Source organism: Setaria italica, chromosome III (genome assembly GCF_000263155.2).
Source record: "Setaria italica strain Yugu1 chromosome III, Setaria_italica_v2.0, whole genome shotgun sequence".
Classification (NCBI taxonomy): domain Eukaryota; kingdom Viridiplantae; phylum Streptophyta; class Magnoliopsida; order Poales; family Poaceae; genus Setaria; species Setaria italica.
In genome coordinates, this window is record NC_028452.1 from 44,221,141 (window position 1) to 44,241,059 (window position 19,919).

Genomic DNA, 19,919 nt, shown 5'->3' on the forward strand with positions numbered 1-19,919 from the left:
TTCACGCTGTCCAGCGGGCCCCGCACGTCAGCGACACACGAGCCCGAGGTTTAGCTAGCTCTGTTCTGCCCCTAATCCCCTCGCGCCGCCGGCGAGCAAGGGGGAGAGATCTGCGCTGCGGGCGGCCATGGCGGCGGCGGAGCAAGGGGCGGGGGCCGTGAGGAAGGAGGAGGGGGAGGGGGAGCAGGAGCAGGTGGTGAACCCGTGGGAGGTGTCGGCGGGGAAGGGCGGCATCGACTACGACAAGCTCGTGGACCAGTTCGGCTGCCAGCGCATCGACGACGGGCTCGTCGACCGCGTCGCGCGCCTCACCGGACGCCCGCCGCACTGCTTCCTCCGCCGAGGCCTCTTCTTCGCCCACCGGTACCGAGGCACCCCGCAAGATCGTGCCTTTTTCTTTTCGGCGCGGAAGAGGAGGTGGCGCTGACGAATTTCGGCGTGCTCTATTTTTTTTTGTTATTACAGGGATTTTAACGACATACTGGATCTGTATGAGAAGGGCGAGAAGTTCTACCTGTACACGGGGAGGGGGCCCTCGTCTGAGTCGCTGCACCTCGGCCACCTCATCCCCTTCATGTTCACCAAGTAAGCATTGTCCTCGGTCCCAAATCTCCGGCCATAGCTCCTCTGGTCTATATTGATTCCTGAATGTGTTGCGTACTTGGACAATGCTGTGTCAGCGAGGTCGTACCATGTGATGTTTTTTCACTAGAAGATATCACTTTGGATCCACTAATGGTACATGTAAACTTCTCTTGATTAGTGAACTGACGAACCTAGCGAAAATTGATCTGTTCTCGATGCTATGGTGGTGTGTACGCATGTGTCATCCTTGTAATTGAAAAAAATAGGAGCTGTTCTGGAATTTGAGGCGCTCCTTGTGGTAGTTACTCCGACTTGGTAAATCAACTGATGGACAGGGTAGGAATGCAGATGTCTTGCAAAACATGTCCCGGAATATTTTCATTTAACATGTTCCTTCAAGGAAATTGCGGGTTTTTAAACATTCTTTGAGATCTAAAGTAGAATGCTAAGATTTTTTATAGGTCTATTCCACAGCAATAGTAAGACAAAAGATTCCAGCTCTCCATAAATGCAAGTAGATCCACCCACTACACTATTCTTTGATAAATCTACATCAGTCTCAGTTCTGATTTTGTAAGTGACCATGGGTGTTGTTGATTAACCATCAGGATCTTTTTGTTTTCAGATATCTGCAGGAAGCATTCAAGGTGCCCCTAGTTATACAGCTAACTGACGATGAGAAGTTCTACTGGAAGAACTTGACTATTGAGGAAAGTAAAAGGCTTGCCCGTGAAAATGCTAAAGACATTATAGCATGTGGTTTCGATGTTGAGAGAACTTTCATTTTCACAGATTTTGGTTTCGTTGGAGGGTAAGATTACTCCTCTTGATACTAATATTTAAATGTTTTGACTGAAAATGCCTTAGATTTGTTTATTCTGTGGGAAGCTAATATGTCATAACCCTCTGTACTTTTCTTGCAGCGCCTTCTATGAAAATATGGCTAGAGTTGCCAGATGTGTGACATACAATAAGGTAAGACCTGTTGAATTAAGAACAATATTTTGAAAACTACAGAGCTTGATTACTTACCTTAACCATCATTCTAACTAATTATTTTTATGCTTGAGCAACAGGCTGTAGGGATATTTGGATTCTCACCTGAGGATCACATAGGAAAGTGTACCTTTCCTCCAGTACAGGCAGTTCCATCCTTCCCTTCTTCATTTCCTCATCTCTTCTCTGGCAGAGACCAACTGCGGTGCCTTATTCCATGTGCCATTGACCAGGTACAAACATACCTCCATATGATGATTGTGACTAGCAAAATTAGCTTTGTATCAGCTTGCTTGCATATGCATATGTCTGGCAGCACAATTTTGGAATTAGTGCATTCAAGTTTTTGTTTCTTTTTTCAGAACTAAAGTTCAATTGAGCCCCATTCTATGGAAAGTATTAATATATTTTGACAATTCGAACTGGTTCTTTTTCTTGGTTATTTCCAGTACTAAATTTAAATTGTGCCTCTCCAATATATGCAAATTATGGGTTCTCAGAATTTATGAAAATGTATCAAATTGTTTTAATTTAAAGATATCAAAATGCTATTCCATGTTTATGTTTTTGTTTTGAATGTTTGACTCATTTTGTATTTTTGCAGGATCCTTACTTTAGGATGACTCGTGATGTTGCTCCCAGAATAGGTTATCAGAAACCATCACTGATTGAATCAAGATTTTTCCCTGCTCTTCAGGTTCACTGTCTTTGGCATTGATATTTTAACTTAGTTAGGGATTTTGTTTTCTTTTTTCTACTATGAATGGTTATAATTTTTATCACTTAGAACAAAGCCCGAGGGAGTCTCCTCCCGTGGTCGAGTTTTTTTTATACATTTTTTCACTTTATTATTTATGTGAGTTGCTTTGTTTCTTTCTTTTTTTAGGGGGAGAACACAAAAATGTCAGCCAGCGATGCAAATACTGCAATATATGTTACAGATAGTGCTAAACAAATAAAGACAAAGGTTTGTCCTGAACTTTAACTTTTTAGCTAGAAAAATATTTACCAAGCAATTACATGTTTTAGTACCATTTAGATTTAGATTTTGGCAAAAATGTACTGGGCGAAATACTACCCCTTGAGTAATTTCTTTTGTTCTACTGGCTTGTAATATTACCCATTATTTTCCAGGTGAATAAATATGCCTTCTCAGGTGGGCAGGACTCAATAGAGCTCCACCGAAAACTTGGAGCTAATCTTGATGTAAGCCCTTTCCTTGTTTTTATTCTTGAACATCTGTTAATGCTTATCAAATAGTGTGCCTGAATTATGCACCATATGCCGACTTTTGCCTGGAATTTAAAAGTTAAACTTAAGAAGTAATATGAATTCACCACTGGAAGCTACCAATTCTAGAATGCATATAGTTTGATTGAAGCCTTTCATGCCATATTTAAGTGCTAAAATTCTCAAAATTGCGAGATGTTTTCATTTGTGTAATCTACCTGTACTAATTCTAGATTTCACTTAATTATTGTAAACATAACACCGAATTAACTGGTGAATTCTCATTGTGATGTTCAGGTGGACGTTCCAATCAAGTACCTAAACTTCTTCCTTGAAGATGATGATGAGCTTGAGCACATAAAGAAGGTAATATATTACAACTCCTAGAAATAATTTGCATGGTGCCATTCCTGTTTTTTTCTATACTTATGACAAACTAAGTTGCTCTTACATTTTTAATCTGAACACCAGGAGTACAAAGAAGGAAGGATGTTGACTGGTGAAGTGAAGCAACGACTTATCGCAGTTTTATCCGAGCTGGTTGCTAGGCATCAAAGAGCTAGAGCTCAAGTGACCGAGGAGGTACATGATTTATCGGATCTAGTTGTCGCATGATCGGGTCCTTGCACCTTGGTTAACTATCACCGCTGTGTGCACACATGCACATCTCTTGCATAACCTAGTATTTGTATATGGGATGCACCCAAGGATATACCCAAGAGCACATGTTCTTGACGTCCCTTAGGCAGCTCTGACCACATGTGCTGAATGGGATGCTTAAATCTTTGCATGTCGATTGCACTAATAGTTTTTTGTTTGTGCAGATGGTTGATGCATTCATGGCAGTCAGGCCTCTTCCCAACATGTTTGGCTAAACATTATGACAAACCAGGAAGAACATTGCTGTTCTTTGGGATAATTTAAGGGATGTGTAGAACAATGGGGTTACCATAAATGTCTCCCCTGATTTATATCCTTCTCTGATTTATGTGTACCTAGCCAACCATCCTGTGTGGCAGGTTGATTTTGTTGAATCAATACATGATGGTGTTATTTAAGTTTATTTTCAATCATGGTCCATCAATGTAAGATTGAGTGATCTTTTTGTTGAATGAGAAGAGATTGATGGGATTGATTTGAAGCAGAAACCACTTGACAAAAAAATGCTGAACTTCTGCTTAAAATTGACATGCTCTCTGGTCGCAACTTTAACTTTGAATTTTTTTTACTATCAATAATTTGAAATTATTCAGTTTGGAATAAGAAAAAAAATATGTATTGTCTTTTAAAGCTCTTTCATTTCACAATTTTATTGGATATTGAAAACTGATAGAAAAATGATCAAAGATAGCACATAAGACTATCAGAGATCAGATCATGTTCAAAACTTTTTTTTCCCTACCAGGGGCAGTGCTCTGATAGAAAAATGATCAAAGATAGCACATGAGACTATCAGATATCAGATCATGTTCAAAACTTTTTTTTCCCTACCAGGGGCAGTGCTCAAGTGGTCTAAAATAACCATTTTCACATGACAATCTGCTTATGGTTCAACCTGTGTGCCATTCGGTGATCACGGTAAAACTCCAATGCCATGGTCAGGCCAGAAACGAAATGAGACATGTCGACAAGCATTACTCAGAAATGCTGGCAACACATGACATTGACTTTCAATGCTTTGCACAACTGATGGAACTGCAATTTGCTTACATTCTGTTCTTTACCAGTAAAGCCATATATATGCTTCCTATCTATCATCCAAGTATTTATATCGTATATTTCATCAAAATTTTGAGAAAATGGCAATGAAATGAATGCAACTCTAGAAATATCTTCTCTCCGATACTCCAGCTTAAGGAGTTATCCATTCCACCTCCAGAATCCCCCACCACGGGGTGGCTGGTCGCTGCCTGCAGCTGCTTTGTTGGGCCCAGAGTCTATTTCACCACGAAGCAATTCAAACTCCTTTTGTAGGACATCCATCTTCTGTAGCCGTTCTTGAATATCTGAAACTTCATTCTGTCCATTGGCAAGGGGGGATCATGTTATTGTTATCTCAATACAAAGGGAGTACCAGCACATGAAAGGCGACACAAATAAACTGTACAACTTTCAGGTCAGAGTTAAAGGGGTGCTAAATGACAACTGAGACTCACCAGGAAAAAGGGTCACTTCATTATTTTGTTAAAATAGTTTAGTGTTATTTTTCTTTTTCTTTTTTGTGAAAAAGGACAAAGTTGTTCTGGTTATATAGTCTTACACCAGTTGTATAAGTAAGGTGGCAATGAACACAATTTAGTGATTGTCGGTGACAAATAATTGATTTTTTGCCTGATTACACTGAGTTGGACTAATTAACCTATCCCTGCTTTAAATTAAAATGCTCATTTACCATATTTCTAGACAACAAGTCAACAACATGAGTTCAGGGAAAAGATAAACTCCAAAGAAACCCTGAGCAGTGGCGGATCTAGAAAAAATTGTTCGAAGGGGCTCTTCCCTTTTATCTTCTACTTCTAGCCTCTCCTTTCAAGCTTCAATGGATGTAAATTTGTAGGGGAGGCTTAGGAGGGGCTCCATGGCTCTAGCAACGGTAGGAGGGGCTCGAGCCCCGTCCGCCCCGGTGCTAGATCCGCCCCTGACCCTGAGTTGTCTAAAACCACTCATGGCATGGCATAAGATATCAATCAAGATGACCAAATTATCCAAGTGCTATAGCATGAACTCAGATCCTGCCCAACAAGTTTTTGCCTACCTCAAGTTTGGAAGCCCTCATTTGTTCAGCAGAAAGTTGATCTAGAACTAGGTGGATTTCCTGCATAACAGTGAGCAGAGCACAGAAATATAAATTGATACTGAGAACTTAAAAGGGCGTTTCTTCCTCAGAAAGTAAGGTCGTCATAACACAGACGGTGGATGCTGTATATCACATGTTGCAATTTCTCTTGTATGTGTAAATGTATTTCATAATTTGGCTTTTAAGAGCTCAATTCAAGCATAAGCATTAGCAACCTATAACTTCATTGAATCGCATTGATTTAAAATATATTTTCAATCATGTTTAGTTGAGCCTTATATTGTGACTTTTAAATTGGCAGTCACAAGAAATTTCTACAGAGGCCATGGACAAAGAGATCAACATGTAAGTAGCGTGGCACTGCAAGGAAATAATATTGATAATTTGACATTTTCTGCGCAATTTAGTAAATCTTGCCTCAGTAAGCTCTGCATTTCTGTTCTCCACGGTAGCTAGTTCCTGCTTCAGGTGGAGACTCTGCAACTGCTCTTGGTTAAGTCTGTCCTCTATTTGGTTTCTTTCACCCTTAACTACTTGTGCCGAGGTTTTGCTGGTATCTGCCCTATTGCCAGGCTGAAAGTGAAAAGAAATTGCATATTCTATTAATGAATATGCCAAGGAAACTATCCAGCAACTCTGTTCAAGCACACAAATTATTAATAGGAAAAAAGAACAGAAACCATATATATGAAACTGAACCTTACCTTATCTTTAAGTTCCTCAATTTCAAATATGACTTTCCTGCTAGAATTTTCTGGTATAGATATGGGGGTAGTGCCATTTATATCCGTTTCAGTTTTTTGTTGAATCGGGACACTTGATTTGAGACTTGTCTTGAGGGCATAAACCTAAACAAAAAAGAATTTCTCAGCTAAATATAAGGACATATGAAACAGTAGAGTGTTCATCGAGATGCATGCCTGATTACTATAACGGCCACTGTATCCTCCAAATGACACCAGAAAATTTTCTCCATCAATCGTGTGCATTACTAAACTTGAGCCCTGTGATAAAGAAGCCTCTGAACATCAGTAGCAGAAAGAGTCCATAACTGAAGTAGAATGCAATTAATGAAATTTGCTACAGATGACCTTTACCATTATGAGATCCTTAAATCCATATATGGCAACATTGACTAGTTTGCAATTTCAACTTTGCAGCCCGAAGGAAGTTTTTTCCTCAACCCAAAATACTAACTTTTTTTCAAGTGGATAGAGTACTCAGAATATAAATGAGCTCACCTCACTTGTAGGGGGTGCACGGGCCTCAAGGCCAGTGACAACTGACCATTCATAAGTAGACATGTTAAGTACAAGAGTATCTGTGACACCTGAAGTGAATTAGAAGCACGTGAGCTTGGAACTATTGTATGATACTTTTAGAAAGTTAAATGATATTATTCAAAGAGCAGCTCCAAGAGAATAGAGAAAAGAAGATGATTTGGCATACAAAAGATAGACAGCTAGGCAGATTCATCAGAAAATGCTTGATGTCTAAACCAAAGAAAGTGGACGATGTACAAAAGAAGGCACATTTGTCTCATAACTCATAAATGTAACAAACATGTGAGATATCTCAATGTTACCTTTCCTACTATTTCCACCACCGGTAATAAACCAATATTCTCCAATAGTTACACCTGCATGCCCTGCTCTTGGTTCTGGAGTAACGCCTTGCTGCTCTGGTCTTGACCATTCCATCTGAAACAACAAAGTGATTGATTTAGACTCCCAAAAGGATCACATACCATCTTTAGAGAAAAGAATCAATTCTCACTGTCTGTGTGTCAAGGAGATGTAGGTCACTGAAACATGTAGAATGAGACCCCCCACCAAATATCAGAAGATATCGCTCTGCAAAGCAAGCAGCAGCATGCTCTGATCTTGGAGAAGGGGGAGTGCCTCTGAAGAGCAACAGCATAGTTTTAAAACAGTCAGATATTGATCCTGCACATCAAAGCAGAGCAAGTATAATACAAGTTTCATCGCATGTCCTAGACCAAGTGTAATTACCAACTGCAAGCTAAATATGCATCATTCTCATGTCACTTTCAAGTTTGGATCTCCACAGTTATAAGAAACCAGTTCAACATTAACAGGAAGGAGGACCATTCCTATCCAGTAGGGACCCAGACCCAGAACATAAAAATACAATCATTTGTACCAAAAAAATTACTAATGTCAGTTAGCCAACTGAACAAATTTTCTTCATAGAACTTACGTGGTCTCAAATTCATCCCAAGTCATGGTCTCAAGGTCAAGAATGTGCAGATCATTCAGAAGTGATCTCCCATGACCTTCCCCGCCAAACACAACCAAAGTGTCGCCAACAAGAGTCACTGATTGACCACCACGTGAGCTCTAAAGTAAATAGAAAATTGTCAGCACAGATTTGGAAAATAAATCAAGCAAATTTTAGGTAAGGTAGAATGTGTAAATACTGTAGAAGCTTTTCTGATGATAAAATACAAACAGAATAATCATACCGGTGAGCTTCCATAAGTACGCAGGGAAGACCAAGTGCAGGTTTGTGGATCAAACTCTTTAACTGTCACAAATACATTGCATAAGCAATACTGAAATAGGAACGAATACACTGAGAAATGAGTAGTTAGAAAAGAAACATATTATCCTAACCACTGAGACTTTCTGTAGGTTCCCTGCTATGTCCTGCAAGACATAGGATCTTATTTCCCCATGGAATCTGGAAGATAGCAAAGCCAGATGCAAATACACTATACAGTTATAAGCTAACCAATAGGGAAAAAATGGCCAATTTCACTCAATTCACGTGTAAAGAGCATTTGGTGGTTACCAGTGAATGACCAGCACATGCAGCAAATGAGACTGCTTCAGCTGATTCTGATTTAGCTTCCAGCATTGACCATGACAAACTTTTCAAATCCAGAACCTATGATCATTCAAGGGTTCCAGTATGAAGACCAATGCCGTTGTAAGTAAGATTGATACCAATGAGGTGATGATTCTATAACATCTCAATTCAAGTTGTTTGAACCTTAAATGCAACTACCAAAAATACAACATTTAAAGGCACAATCTACTACAAAACAAGATGACCAATCTACCTGAGTGTCGCCAAGGTAGCGGCCATTGTGATTGCCACCAAAGACGTACATCTTCTGCTGAATCACAACAGCTCCATGCTGCGATCACCACAGACAAATGCATCAGAATCAATAAGGCACAACAGGTCCACGAGACGCGCAAGTGCAATCAGGCAGCCAACAAAACCAAAGAGGACCTTGTAGCGCGGCCTCGGAAGCTGTCCGGAGACAGAGAGCGGCGTCCACTGATCGTAGGCACTTATGGAGCAGAAGCCTTCCATGCTAATTTCCTTCTCCTGAACATCGACAGCCTTCCCGTTCTCCGCCACGACAACTTTAGGCTCCTCAGGGGCGATGCCATTGTGGCTAGCTGACCCAATGGCCATTGGTCCTTGTACAGTCTAACAAGGTTAAACAAAAAAGATAACGCGATAAGCAATTCAGTTAGCTTAAAAAGCAGTTATGATCACACATCGAAGTAGTCCTAATAAGCACCAGCACCTTCATGTACAGCATTGTCAGAGCCTACCACAATCATGAGACGGTACAGACGCTGATCGACAAGCAACAACAGACTGAAAAGGGGAAAACGAGCCCCGGGAGATGCCAAGATTTAAGAGCTTAAAACATCTAGTTTGTGCACGGACATTAGCACCTAGCAACGATTCCCGAATGGTGGTGCCTCTGTGCCGCTAAAGCTCGGACGGCCGCCGCAGCCGCGACGCCAGAAACACCGGACCAGAAGCTGAAAGCGGATTAATTATCCACTACCAAATCCTCCACGAGGGGGTTCACTCACCGCCATCTCGCCGCCCGGCGCCGCGCCCACCAGGTGTCGTCGAGATCCGGACGGAGGGGAGGAGGAGGACGTTGCGCAGGGTTCTAGAAGGTTCTGGATCCGGCGGAGCCAAGCCGGAGGGCCGGGGCGGAAGGCCCGAGATCTGGAAGCGGGGGCTCGCTCGTGCAGCGCGCCGGCGACCCGCGAAATGGGAGGCGACTTCGAGCGGCGTGCGTGGAGATTCGTGCGGGCACGGATCAGCCGGAAATGAGTTGGGATTTCTTCAGGCCGTTCTGCATCGAACTGAGGGGTGGGCACAAAACCCGATACTCGAATCCGAATCCGAAAAACCCGAACCCGAAGTACCCGGAATTTGGGAAACCCGAATTAACCTTCGGGTGCCAATTCTGGAAACCCGAATATATTGTGGGTAATTCCGGTTTTTGCCCACGGTACCCGAATGGCCTAGCTCCTCTCCACCTCCCTCCCCGGCTTTGCAAGAATGAAGAATGGATTGCGTGCGTTAGTTGCTTTGATCCAGTTCCCTCCTCCTCAAGCTTCTTTAATCCGAGCCACTCCAAATCAATTACTCCAACAGAGGATGGGAACAGGTCACGCCGAGAAGCTTAGGATGAGAAGCACCACATGGTGGCAGGCCGGCAGCAGAAGTCAGCAAATCGTCGCTCTAATCTCCTCCCTTTAGTGTATGTCGGGTATATCGGGGAACCTCGAACCCGAATTATCAGGTATCCAAAAAGTCGGGTTCTTATTTGTTCAGGGGCAAAGTTCGGGTGTCAGTTAAAAAAACCCGATTTACCCGACCCAAATTTTTCGGGTAACCCGAATGCCAACTAATCCAACTGTACCTTTAGGCCTTGCTAGCTAACTTGTACGAGCAAACAAGTCCTGCCGTGTTGCTGCAACCAGTAGTGGATGTTGCTGACCAAATTGTTCTGGCAGGATTGCAATTGCAACTTGAAGATTAGGACCAACGCCACAACGGCACCAGAGCAGCTTATGTGCCATGTAGTATGTTCGACAGTTGCCTTGCCATGTCAATATGGTTTGATCCACCTGTACAGCAGCTGCATATTTTTTTTATAAAAAGAAGAAGCTAAAAGCAACCATCTCACAAGGGATGTGAAAGCAAAGCATCAAGTCATCGTTAGATTTGTATGCTTTTGACTGTTCACACTGTTCTCCAGAGCACACTTTTCAAAGACGTTCATATCCATCATAACTCATAAGCATGACAAGCCCGTCGGGTAAAAAAAAACGCAGACGGTCATCTTTATTCAGGTACGGAAACACGCGTATTTTCGATTTCCATCGTCTCATCTCAGCAGCCAGCAGGAGAGGGGGCAGCAACAACAACAACAAACAAAATCCTAAAAGGCACTACGAACTTGAGAACAGAGAACAGGGCTTAGTGTCAGCCGCAGGGTCACACGGACTCTCAGTACTCCTCTTTCTTCTTGGGGGTTTCGTCCTGGGGCAACGAGACAGACTGCACGATGTTCCGGACGACGGAGGCCTCGACTCTGAACTTTGAGGCGATGTCGTCCACGCTCATCGGGCCGTGGTGGGTGCTGGACTTGCCTTGGTACAGTTGGATGATCTCCTGGATGTGCTGGACATTCAGCGCTCCTGATGGTAGCTGCCTGCTCCCGCTTTGCCCAGGTTCAGCCTTCGATGTTCTCACCTTTGGGAGCGGCCTGTCGTACCGCTGTACAACGGAAGCCTGCAACATAGCAACCTCTGTTACCAAAGTTTCCCCTGAAATGAGGGTTTAGTGTAGGTGGAGACCCAGCCAATTCAATTCATATCAATTCGAACATTTGTAGAACAAAGTAATCTATCGCCATCTTTTATCCCATATAATGGTAGCCAAGAAGAGTACATACTTACTACATCAGTATCTAAGAAGGAATATGAGAGTTTTCAAAATTCAGATATATCATGGTTGCAAGCATTCCTTCCTCCAGCATCTTATTACCAAAGGAGAGCATTTTGGAGTAAGAAGACTTACATTACCCATTTCTGGTTTTCCTCCAGGCTTAGTAGTGATTCTCCCAACCATGTGCTTAAGCATCTCGTCGTAACTTGGATCACGTTCCTCAAGTACAGCATGGGCATTTTTTGTTGGCACTGTGACATCTGCATTACACTTCAAAAAATTACAGACTGGTGAATAAAAAACTAGACCACAACAATCTGACTTATGAAACCAGTAAACATGTGCTTTAGAAGATTCCAAAAAAAGGTTACATTGCAGATTTTATTTGCAATTAACATTGAATCATGTCATGCTGAAAAAAAGGATACATGAAGGCTTAGTTTAGCTACTAAAATAAGCGTTATCCAAAGACAACCCAAATGGGATTAGTTAAAACTCATACCCAATCACCCACACAAATGTTTTAGTGCAGTAGATTTGAATCCAAAAGGGCAATGACCTTCTTCAAAGCATCAACTCAGAGAATCAAATGCCATAAAAACACTATATCAAATCTCAAAGTTTATCTTCTTGACTACCGGCTAGTTTGGCACTAGTGACCATGTCCAAGAACATTAGAAGGTGTTTGATGCCTATTTCTTATGATAATACTGCTTGCTCAAATCAGTTTAAAATATTCTGGAGTGCAGATCAGATAGATGTTAGTTCTTGTCCTCGCTAAAAAAAAAAAGAGATGTCAGTTCTTGTCTACTCTGAACTACTTAGTGCTCTTCCTTTCTTTGATAACACATTGACACTAGTATCCGTACCTAGCAAGGTTCAGCACTGGACTGAATGAAATAATGTCAACACTTGTATTGCAGGGAAGAACACACAGGACTGCTGTGTTGGAGAGGGTAGGCTCACCTTTACAATAGGCATGGATATGACACAGTGTAATCTAGGCCATCTAGGGTGCCTGAGGACACTTTGAAAATCAAATAAGAAAGGATTTACATATTTGTGGGGCTTCAAGTACCAAGGATGGAATCAGCAGACCCTAACTGATTCAAGGTTTTAAAACAAGCTACAGTTCACAGAGAGCTGTAGTGTCATTTACAGATGAATGTGTTATTTTGGGGAAAAGCTCAACTTCCCATCAAGAATTTCATATGTGGCCTCACAAACTACCGAATTAAACAACAATTACTTCATGAGAGCTTTTGAGCATTTGTGGGTAGCACCATAATTGAATTGAACCCAATGATATATAATGATGCAGACTATGGTTCAGGTAGAGGTGCTTTGCCCCCTACAGATAAATGGTTTACTAACCTAGAAGTTGGTTAGACCAACAGAAGACATCAAACTCAGCAACTTATCAAATTCATTAAGCAATAAGGTTGCGAACAAACAGTTGCATAGAATTCTGATGGAACACTAGAATCTCCAGCACCAGCATCTCATTAAGCCAAAATCTAGAGGGACTGCATGAGTTGTGCTGTACCCAGTAAACAAACTCACACAACAAACTATCATACCTTTCCATCCTCTAAAATACTAGTATGATGTGATAACTCTGGCCAAAAGTTCAATTTTGAAAACTATTTGTAACCACTAGTAATTCGCAGCTGTAAATTCAACATAACTCAACTTAATAGAGTCACACTAGGTTCAGTGAAGTGTTTACGCTACCTACTTAAACATATCACATTCCAATTGAACATTAACATAATATCCAAGCACCCACCATGGACCAAGATACCGGTTCCTGTTCTAATTACCGGCATACATTTCTCCAATCTGATTAAGGACCTTGACACAAGACAAGACAAAAAAAGGGTCCAGAATCAAGCGCTAGCTTGTAAGTCATAAGCAATCAAAATCGCCATAGCAACCCACTCTCGGTCCTCAATTTATCAAGTAGACTTCAATCCACAACCACATCATACTGTCAAGACTTACTAACCTAAGGAAATGCAGGCTTCAGTGAACCAGGAACCTAGGCAAAACGGTAATGCTAAGACACAGGCGTCCGGACGGAGAAGAAAAATCGGATGCTCCAACATATGTTGCAATAGTTAAGCATCGATGTTGCAACTATTGTTTTTGCATGTTTCACAGTGAACGTTGCATGAAACATAGGCTCCGTTTAGTTTCCAGGACTAAAGTTTAGTCCCTGTCACATCGAATGTTTAGATACTAATTAGGAGTATTAAACATAGACTAATTACAAAACCAATTGCACAGATGGAGGCTAATTCGCGAGACGAATCTATTAAGCCTAATTAGTTCATGATTTGACAATGTGATGCTACAGTAAACATGTGCTAATCATGAATTAATTAGGCTTAATAGATTCGTTTCATGAATTAGCCTCTGTCTGCGTAATTAGTTTTATAATTAACTCATGTTTAGTTCTCCTAATTAGCCTCCGAATTCGATGTGACATGGACGGATCCAAACACCCCACAGTGTTCAGGTTGCGGCAGGAGTTCTTTATCCCAGAATCGAACGGCATATTTATTTTTTTTCCCAATGTTGCAACTATATATTTTTTTTTTTGCACATGTTGTATTTTGATGTTGCAACGGAAAGTCTGATGAGATGTTTCCCATCCGACGTCCGGGCGCTAGCAGCGCCGCGTCGACGACCAGTAGCAGGGCGTTGCTCCGTCACGTGATCTAACACGGGCGAGCAAGCTAGTGCCTAGAGGGGAGAAACCAGGAGTAGCAGAAGCTTTCTTACCGCCATTGGTGGGTGTGTCGACCCGGTCCTGCGGCGCGCCGCCAGCGGCCGGCGGCGGTGCCCGCGGCGGAGGCGGGGGAGGGGGCCTCGCCGGGGGCGAGGGCGCAGGAGGGGGCCTCACGCGGCCCGAGGCGCGGCGCAGAGCCTGGCCCATGCGCCTTCGGGCCTCCGGCCGCCGCCGCCGCCGGCGAACGGGGGAGTGGGGAATGGGAGAGAGGGCGCGGCGGGTGGGTTCGCGAGGCGGCCGCCGCGTGTGCGCGAGCTTTGGTCGGCGGTTTTGTGCGCGACGTGTTGGGTTTCCGGCCCGTAGCGAGTAGCGTAGGGAGAAGTCATTTCCGTGCTCTTCTCTTGATGGCTAGTACATCGTTTTCGTTCCATTCAATTTCGTTCAAATTTCATTTCATGCTTTAGAAGACTCCAACATATAAATTTTAGTGGTTCAATTCTTCAAAAATAATTTTTAGTGGTTCGTGTTTGTGTTAAGATTTGTTATGATGGTGATTATAGTGGTAAGAAAAACTTAAGTGTTTTATAGCGTACCAACAAATGAAAATTTTTATTATTTTGTTAGAGCTAGTTTACATTGAAACTAACAATTAATTTCCATGTAACTTTTTTTAGAAAAGGTGCTGTGTAAAAATAGTTGGCAGAACCTTCGCTAACATCATATTTTATTTTCTTAGCATAAATTTAGATCTAATCTAGCATAGATCATAATGTTGGATGGTTGAAAGTATTGGAAATCTCAAAAACACTCGGGTATTGCGTAATTATTCTCTTTTTCTCAAGAAGTTCCCCTGATTCAAGTGATCATGGGCATTATTTCAAAGGCGTCGTCTAGGCGTTCAGGGGTCCTGCCCATCTTGGGAAATCGGCCGTCTTTTCGCATAGGCGACAAGGCGTGCACAGATTTCCAAGGTCGCCTTATCGCCTTTAAAACAATGATCCTGTGAATTCGTCTTAGATCTATGGGGTGGAAAAATAGTGAAGTGTTAGATAAAAAAAATATTCTAGATTTCGGAATTATCTAAGGTGGTCAACATACATTTTATTTGGGGACTAAATACGAACTCAAATCTGGATGGGTACTAGGTGAAATGCAATCTTTAGCATCTATATATGTTCCACTCCATACTCATTTCATATAGTCGTGAGACATTAACACCATCTGCAACTCTAGGCTAATATATAACTAAGCCAATTAAAAAATATGTTACTTTTCGTTAGATGTTAGGAGAGCTTTCCATCTATGAATTTCAACTTTCAATTGGGAATCTTGAGGATGTTGAATAGAGATAGTAGACTTTTTTTATATATTGCAAGTGTAAGAGATTTACATCCTCACCCTTCAGGTCTTGAACTTCAAATACAAGATTTCAAAATGCAAGTAGTTTGGACCAATAAAAAGCCATGGATAACAACTTTCTTCTAAATGGAATTACCCCCATTATAATCTAGAGACTAGGGGGCAACTCGAGAGAAGCCATTTTTTGCCATGTGATTTTTTTTCCAACGTGATTAGTTTCATTTAAGTTTTTCTATGACAAGTGCATAACCCACCTAAGCAATTTGGTCTGGTGTGTCTCGGGAATCTGCCTACTGGATGAGAATGCACTGTGCGTCACCGTAGAGCGCAGTAATCGTTCACCTGATGTATTCTCATTGTTCGACTCTATGTAGTCATTTGATCCGTTCATCGGGTAAATGGATGGACGTGGGAACCGCTACTGCTAGCGTGTTTGATTGTGCTACTTCCGGTTAGCTGCTGCAGCTGCTACAGTAGGCTAAAACACGGGCAGCAGCAGCTGCAGTGTTGTACAGCCGAACATTAGGCTACAGTGCTGTGCAGCTACAGTAGTCTAAAACACTTGTAGCAACCGTTACAATTATATTTGATTTGAGTTCTTGCCCGTCCTAGCATTTGGCACATGAGCTAGATGGAGGCGAAAGTAAATTTTAAAAGACCTATCATTTTTTAATGTATCTCTATTTCCTTTATATAACGTTGATATTATGATAATAAAATATTGCTCTATTGCCACGGTGCCATGAAACGGTGGGGTAAATACTTTGTGATATTATGGACTTGCTTTGGAGTGCCCAAATTACTGTAGCAACACTGTAGCGTTTTCGTTTGTATTTGTGAATTATTGTCCAAATATTGACTCATTAGGCTCAAAAGATTTGTCTCGCAAAGTACAACAAAACTGTGCAATTAGTTTTTGATTTCGTCTACATTCAGTACTCCATGCATGTACCGCAAGTTTGATGTGATGGGGAATCTTCTTTTTACATAGTGCCAGAGTTGGGATTTGGGGGTGAACTAAACAAGGCCTATAACAACTGAGTAGCACCCAGCAGGTCCGGATTCGACTCCGAGTGAAGTAAATGAGTCTGAAATAAAAAAAATTATAAAAAACATGCAGGAGCTTCCCCTTCGGTCATATTAAATGCTCTTGAAATTTATCAAAATGGCATTGCTAGTGCCCAGATGTCCGGTATGAATTTTTCCATCAGACACTCCGTTGCAATATCGAAACAAAACATCTGCAACATCAAAAATCTATAGTTGCAATATTAAAAAAATATGTGAAAAAATGACTACGTCGTTTGACTCCGGGATAGAACATTCCCGCCGCAACATGAACACTATGTTTTATGCAACATTCATTGTTAAACATGCAGAAATAATAGTTGCAACATTAATATTTAACAATTGAAACTCGTTACAAAAAATCCCTATTGAAGATGTAGGTTCCTTTACGTAAGAAAACCAGCCAGCGCTAAACAAACCAGCCAGCGCTAAACATGTTGACTGAGCCAGTCAGCAAAAGCCCAAAGCCAAGCCGGGCCCAGGCCACGCGAAGTCGCGAACCGACGTCTGAAAGAAAACTGAAGGCTAGCAGGCCCCCTCCCTCCTTCCCCTATAAGCCGGCGATCGTCTGCCTCCGCCATTCCCAAATCGCTTCACGTCCTTGCCCAGCCGCCCCCGCTCCCCCTCTCCCTCAAGCCAATTGGCTCGCTCGAGCCGACGCGGGAGCCGGCAGAGCCAACTACTCGGGAGGCGGGACCACGGGACGGTGGGAGGCTGCAGTGGCGAGCCACGTGGGGTGCCGCACGGCTGGGGCAGCAACTCCGTCCACCTGGGACCGGCCGGGAAGTGCGGGTGAAGCTAGCGCGACGCACCCGTTCGCCGCTCCATCCACCTCGTCTTGCTCCTCCTCCACCGTTCCAAGGTTTGACGCTTTCTTGCTCCGATGATCTTTTCTGGGATGTTCAACCGCTTTTGATTTCTCGTTTTCGGTTGTGATTCGTCGCACGGTTGTGCATTGCAGGAGATGAGGTTTCTCTCCGAGATTGCTTGCACAGGAATTCGGTTAGCTCTATCGCCCGCTCGATGCGGAGGGACTGCTGTGACTTCTGCTTGCTCGTCCAAGCTCCTTCATGCCCTCCCTCGCCTCCGCGCGCGCCCATTCAGTACAGGTACCCCGATCAAAATTCTCGTGAGGGGGGCACTACTGGGGAACTGGATGGGTTATGTCTGGATCAACATATAAATAATTTGTCCAGTTATGCTATCAGTCATCATTGGATTAATAATACGATTTCTTCCAAGAGAATTGGATGGGTGATGTGTTGATCAACATAGGAATAATTTGTCCAGTCATCATTGGATTAATAATGTGGTTTCTTCCAAAGGAATTGGATGGGTGATGTGCGGATCAACACGGGAATAATTTATCCAGTTATGTCGTTTGTTGTCGTTGGATTGAGAATGTGGTTTATTCCAAAGGAGTTGGATGGGTCATGTCTGGATCAACATGGGAATAATTTGTCTAGTTATGTCGTCAGTCATCATTGGATTAATAATGCGGTTTCTTCCAAGGGAATTGGATGGGTGATGTGTGGATCAACATGGGTATAATTTGTCCAGTTATGCCGTCAGTCATCCTTGGATTAAGAATGTGATTTCTTCCAAGGGAATTGGATGGGTGATGTGTGGATCGACATGGGAATAATTTATCTAGTTATGTGGTTTGTTGTCATTGGATTGAAAATGTGATTTATTCCAAATGAGTTGGATGGGTGATGTGTGGATCAACATGAGAATAATTTGTACAGTTATGTTATCAGTTGTTGTTGGATTGAGAATGTGGTTTCTTCTAATAGGCACTCATATCTGATTGGGTTATTATTGTGAAAGAGAAGAAAGTCATGAAAATATGGATAGCGAACATGTCTTTGTGAATGAACTTCTTATAGTTTACGTTCATCGGCTTATTTCTACAAGTCATATTGTGTCATTGGATTAAGAATGGAGGTTCTACACTATTATATTATTTTTGAAAAAGAAGGAGCTCATGACTAAACCTCAAGCTTTTGACTTACTTGGGACTTTGAGATTCAACTGTATTTATCAGTTATATGCAATTTTGACTGAAACTTATTCATTGACATGCTAGTTTGTGATGATTGTTGCTATAATGAGAGTTTCCCTAATAGTCGCATCCAAGGCTTCATGTATAGAGGTTATATTATGTTAGGAATAGCACTTGTATTCATAATAGGGGCACTAGGCCCATATATATACAGGTACAGGGAGGGGAAAATATACACAAAACCCCCTAATAGAAAAGGTAAAATATCAACAGTATATATACATCTAACACCCCCCCTCAAACTCATGGTGGGTCAAGAACACTGAGTTTGGAGAGACAAAATATGTGCTGAACACGGGTCTGTGCCTTTGTAACGAAATCAGCTAGCTGCAACTTTGAAGGCACATACTGAAGAGCAATAATCACATCCTAAACTTGTGATCGTGTATAAGAAACATCCACACCAATATGCTTAGTAAGTTCATGCTTCACCGGATCACGAGCAATACTGATAGCTCATGTACTGTCAGACAAAAGAGGAGTCGACACAGAAACTAAAACACCAAAATCCTCAAGCAACCACCGTAACCAAGTCACATCTGCCATCACAAGCGCCATAGCATGCAACTCAGCCTCAGCACTCGAATAAGAAACTGCTACCTGCTTCTTAGTCTTCCAAGCAATAAGGGAACCACCAAGAAAAATACAACATGCAGAAAGAGATCGATGATCAGAGGCATCACTAGCCCATGTAGCATCATAATATACCTGGAGATGTAAGGAGCTAGAGCGTGGAAAGAATAGACGACGTGAAAGAGTCCCACGAAGATAACGTAAGACACGAAGAAGATGACTATAATGATGGTGAGTAGGAGCTGAAACAAACTGACTCAGTATATACACAACATAGGAGATATCAGGACGAGTAACACCAAGATAAACAAGACTCCCAACAATATGTCGATAACGAGTGGGATCCTCAAGAGGCTCATCACTAGTGGCTCGAAGATGAACATTAAGTTCCATGGGAGTCTCAATAGTCCACTGATCAGTAAGAGAAGCCCGATCAAGAAGATCCTGAATATACTTTTCTTGAGATAGATAGAAGCCCTCAGATTTAGAAGAAACCTCAATCCCAAGAAAGAAACGAAGAGGACCAAGATCAGACATAAGAAACTACTCACTGAGACGGGCCTTGACAAAGTCAATATACTGAGGTTCAGCTCCAGTAATGATCATATCATCAACATAGAGAAGGAGAAGAGTCCAACCACATGGTGAAGTGTGGACAAAAAGTGCAGGATCATGAGCACTAGCAGAAAAACCAACAGTAGTGACCACAGAGGCAAAACGCTGAAACCAAGCACGAGGAGCCTGTTTTAGGCCATAAAGCGAGCGACGAAGAC

At 42.2% G+C, this 19,919-nt stretch overlaps 3 protein-coding genes across 3 annotated transcripts; 1 reads left to right on the forward strand and 2 right to left on the reverse strand.

Annotated features, from left to right (window-relative positions):
- The first annotated feature begins 16 nt into the window (after positions 1 to 16).
- On the forward strand, positions 17 to 3,959 carry LOC101761591 (tryptophan--tRNA ligase, cytoplasmic). The gene is made up of 11 exons (XM_004962772.3): positions 17 to 363; positions 466 to 585; positions 1,211 to 1,396; positions 1,509 to 1,560; positions 1,662 to 1,814; positions 2,186 to 2,278; positions 2,468 to 2,548; positions 2,716 to 2,787; positions 3,109 to 3,177; positions 3,283 to 3,393; positions 3,636 to 3,959. The coding sequence occupies exons 1-11, from the start codon at positions 128 to 130 to the stop codon at positions 3,684 to 3,686; spliced, it is 1,224 nt and encodes a 407-aa protein (XP_004962829.1). The 5' UTR covers positions 17 to 127; the 3' UTR covers positions 3,687 to 3,959.
- A 486-nt stretch (positions 3,960 to 4,445) lies between these two features.
- Positions 4,446 to 9,701, reverse strand: LOC101762004 (acyl-CoA-binding domain-containing protein 4). The gene is made up of 15 exons (XM_004962773.3): positions 9,472 to 9,701; positions 8,870 to 9,073; positions 8,694 to 8,771; positions 8,423 to 8,518; positions 8,245 to 8,311; positions 8,094 to 8,155; positions 7,829 to 7,968; positions 7,385 to 7,511; positions 7,194 to 7,308; positions 6,850 to 6,938; positions 6,529 to 6,612; positions 6,313 to 6,456; positions 6,026 to 6,181; positions 5,567 to 5,626; positions 4,446 to 4,830 (listed from the first exon to the last, which is right to left on the reverse strand). Exons 1-15 carry the CDS (start codon positions 9,475 to 9,477, stop codon positions 4,672 to 4,674), a joined length of 1,587 nt encoding a protein of 528 aa, XP_004962830.1. The 5' UTR covers positions 9,478 to 9,701; the 3' UTR covers positions 4,446 to 4,671.
- Positions 9,702 to 10,680: 979 nt separating this feature from the next.
- Positions 10,681 to 14,431, reverse strand: LOC101762420 (leiomodin-2). Its single transcript, XM_004962774.4, has 3 exons — positions 14,135 to 14,431; positions 11,480 to 11,607; positions 10,681 to 11,191 (listed from the first exon to the last, which is right to left on the reverse strand). Exons 1-3 carry the CDS (start codon positions 14,286 to 14,288, stop codon positions 10,907 to 10,909), a joined length of 567 nt encoding a protein of 188 aa, XP_004962831.1. The 5' UTR covers positions 14,289 to 14,431; the 3' UTR covers positions 10,681 to 10,906.
- Between the last annotated feature and the right edge of the window lie 5,488 nt (positions 14,432 to 19,919).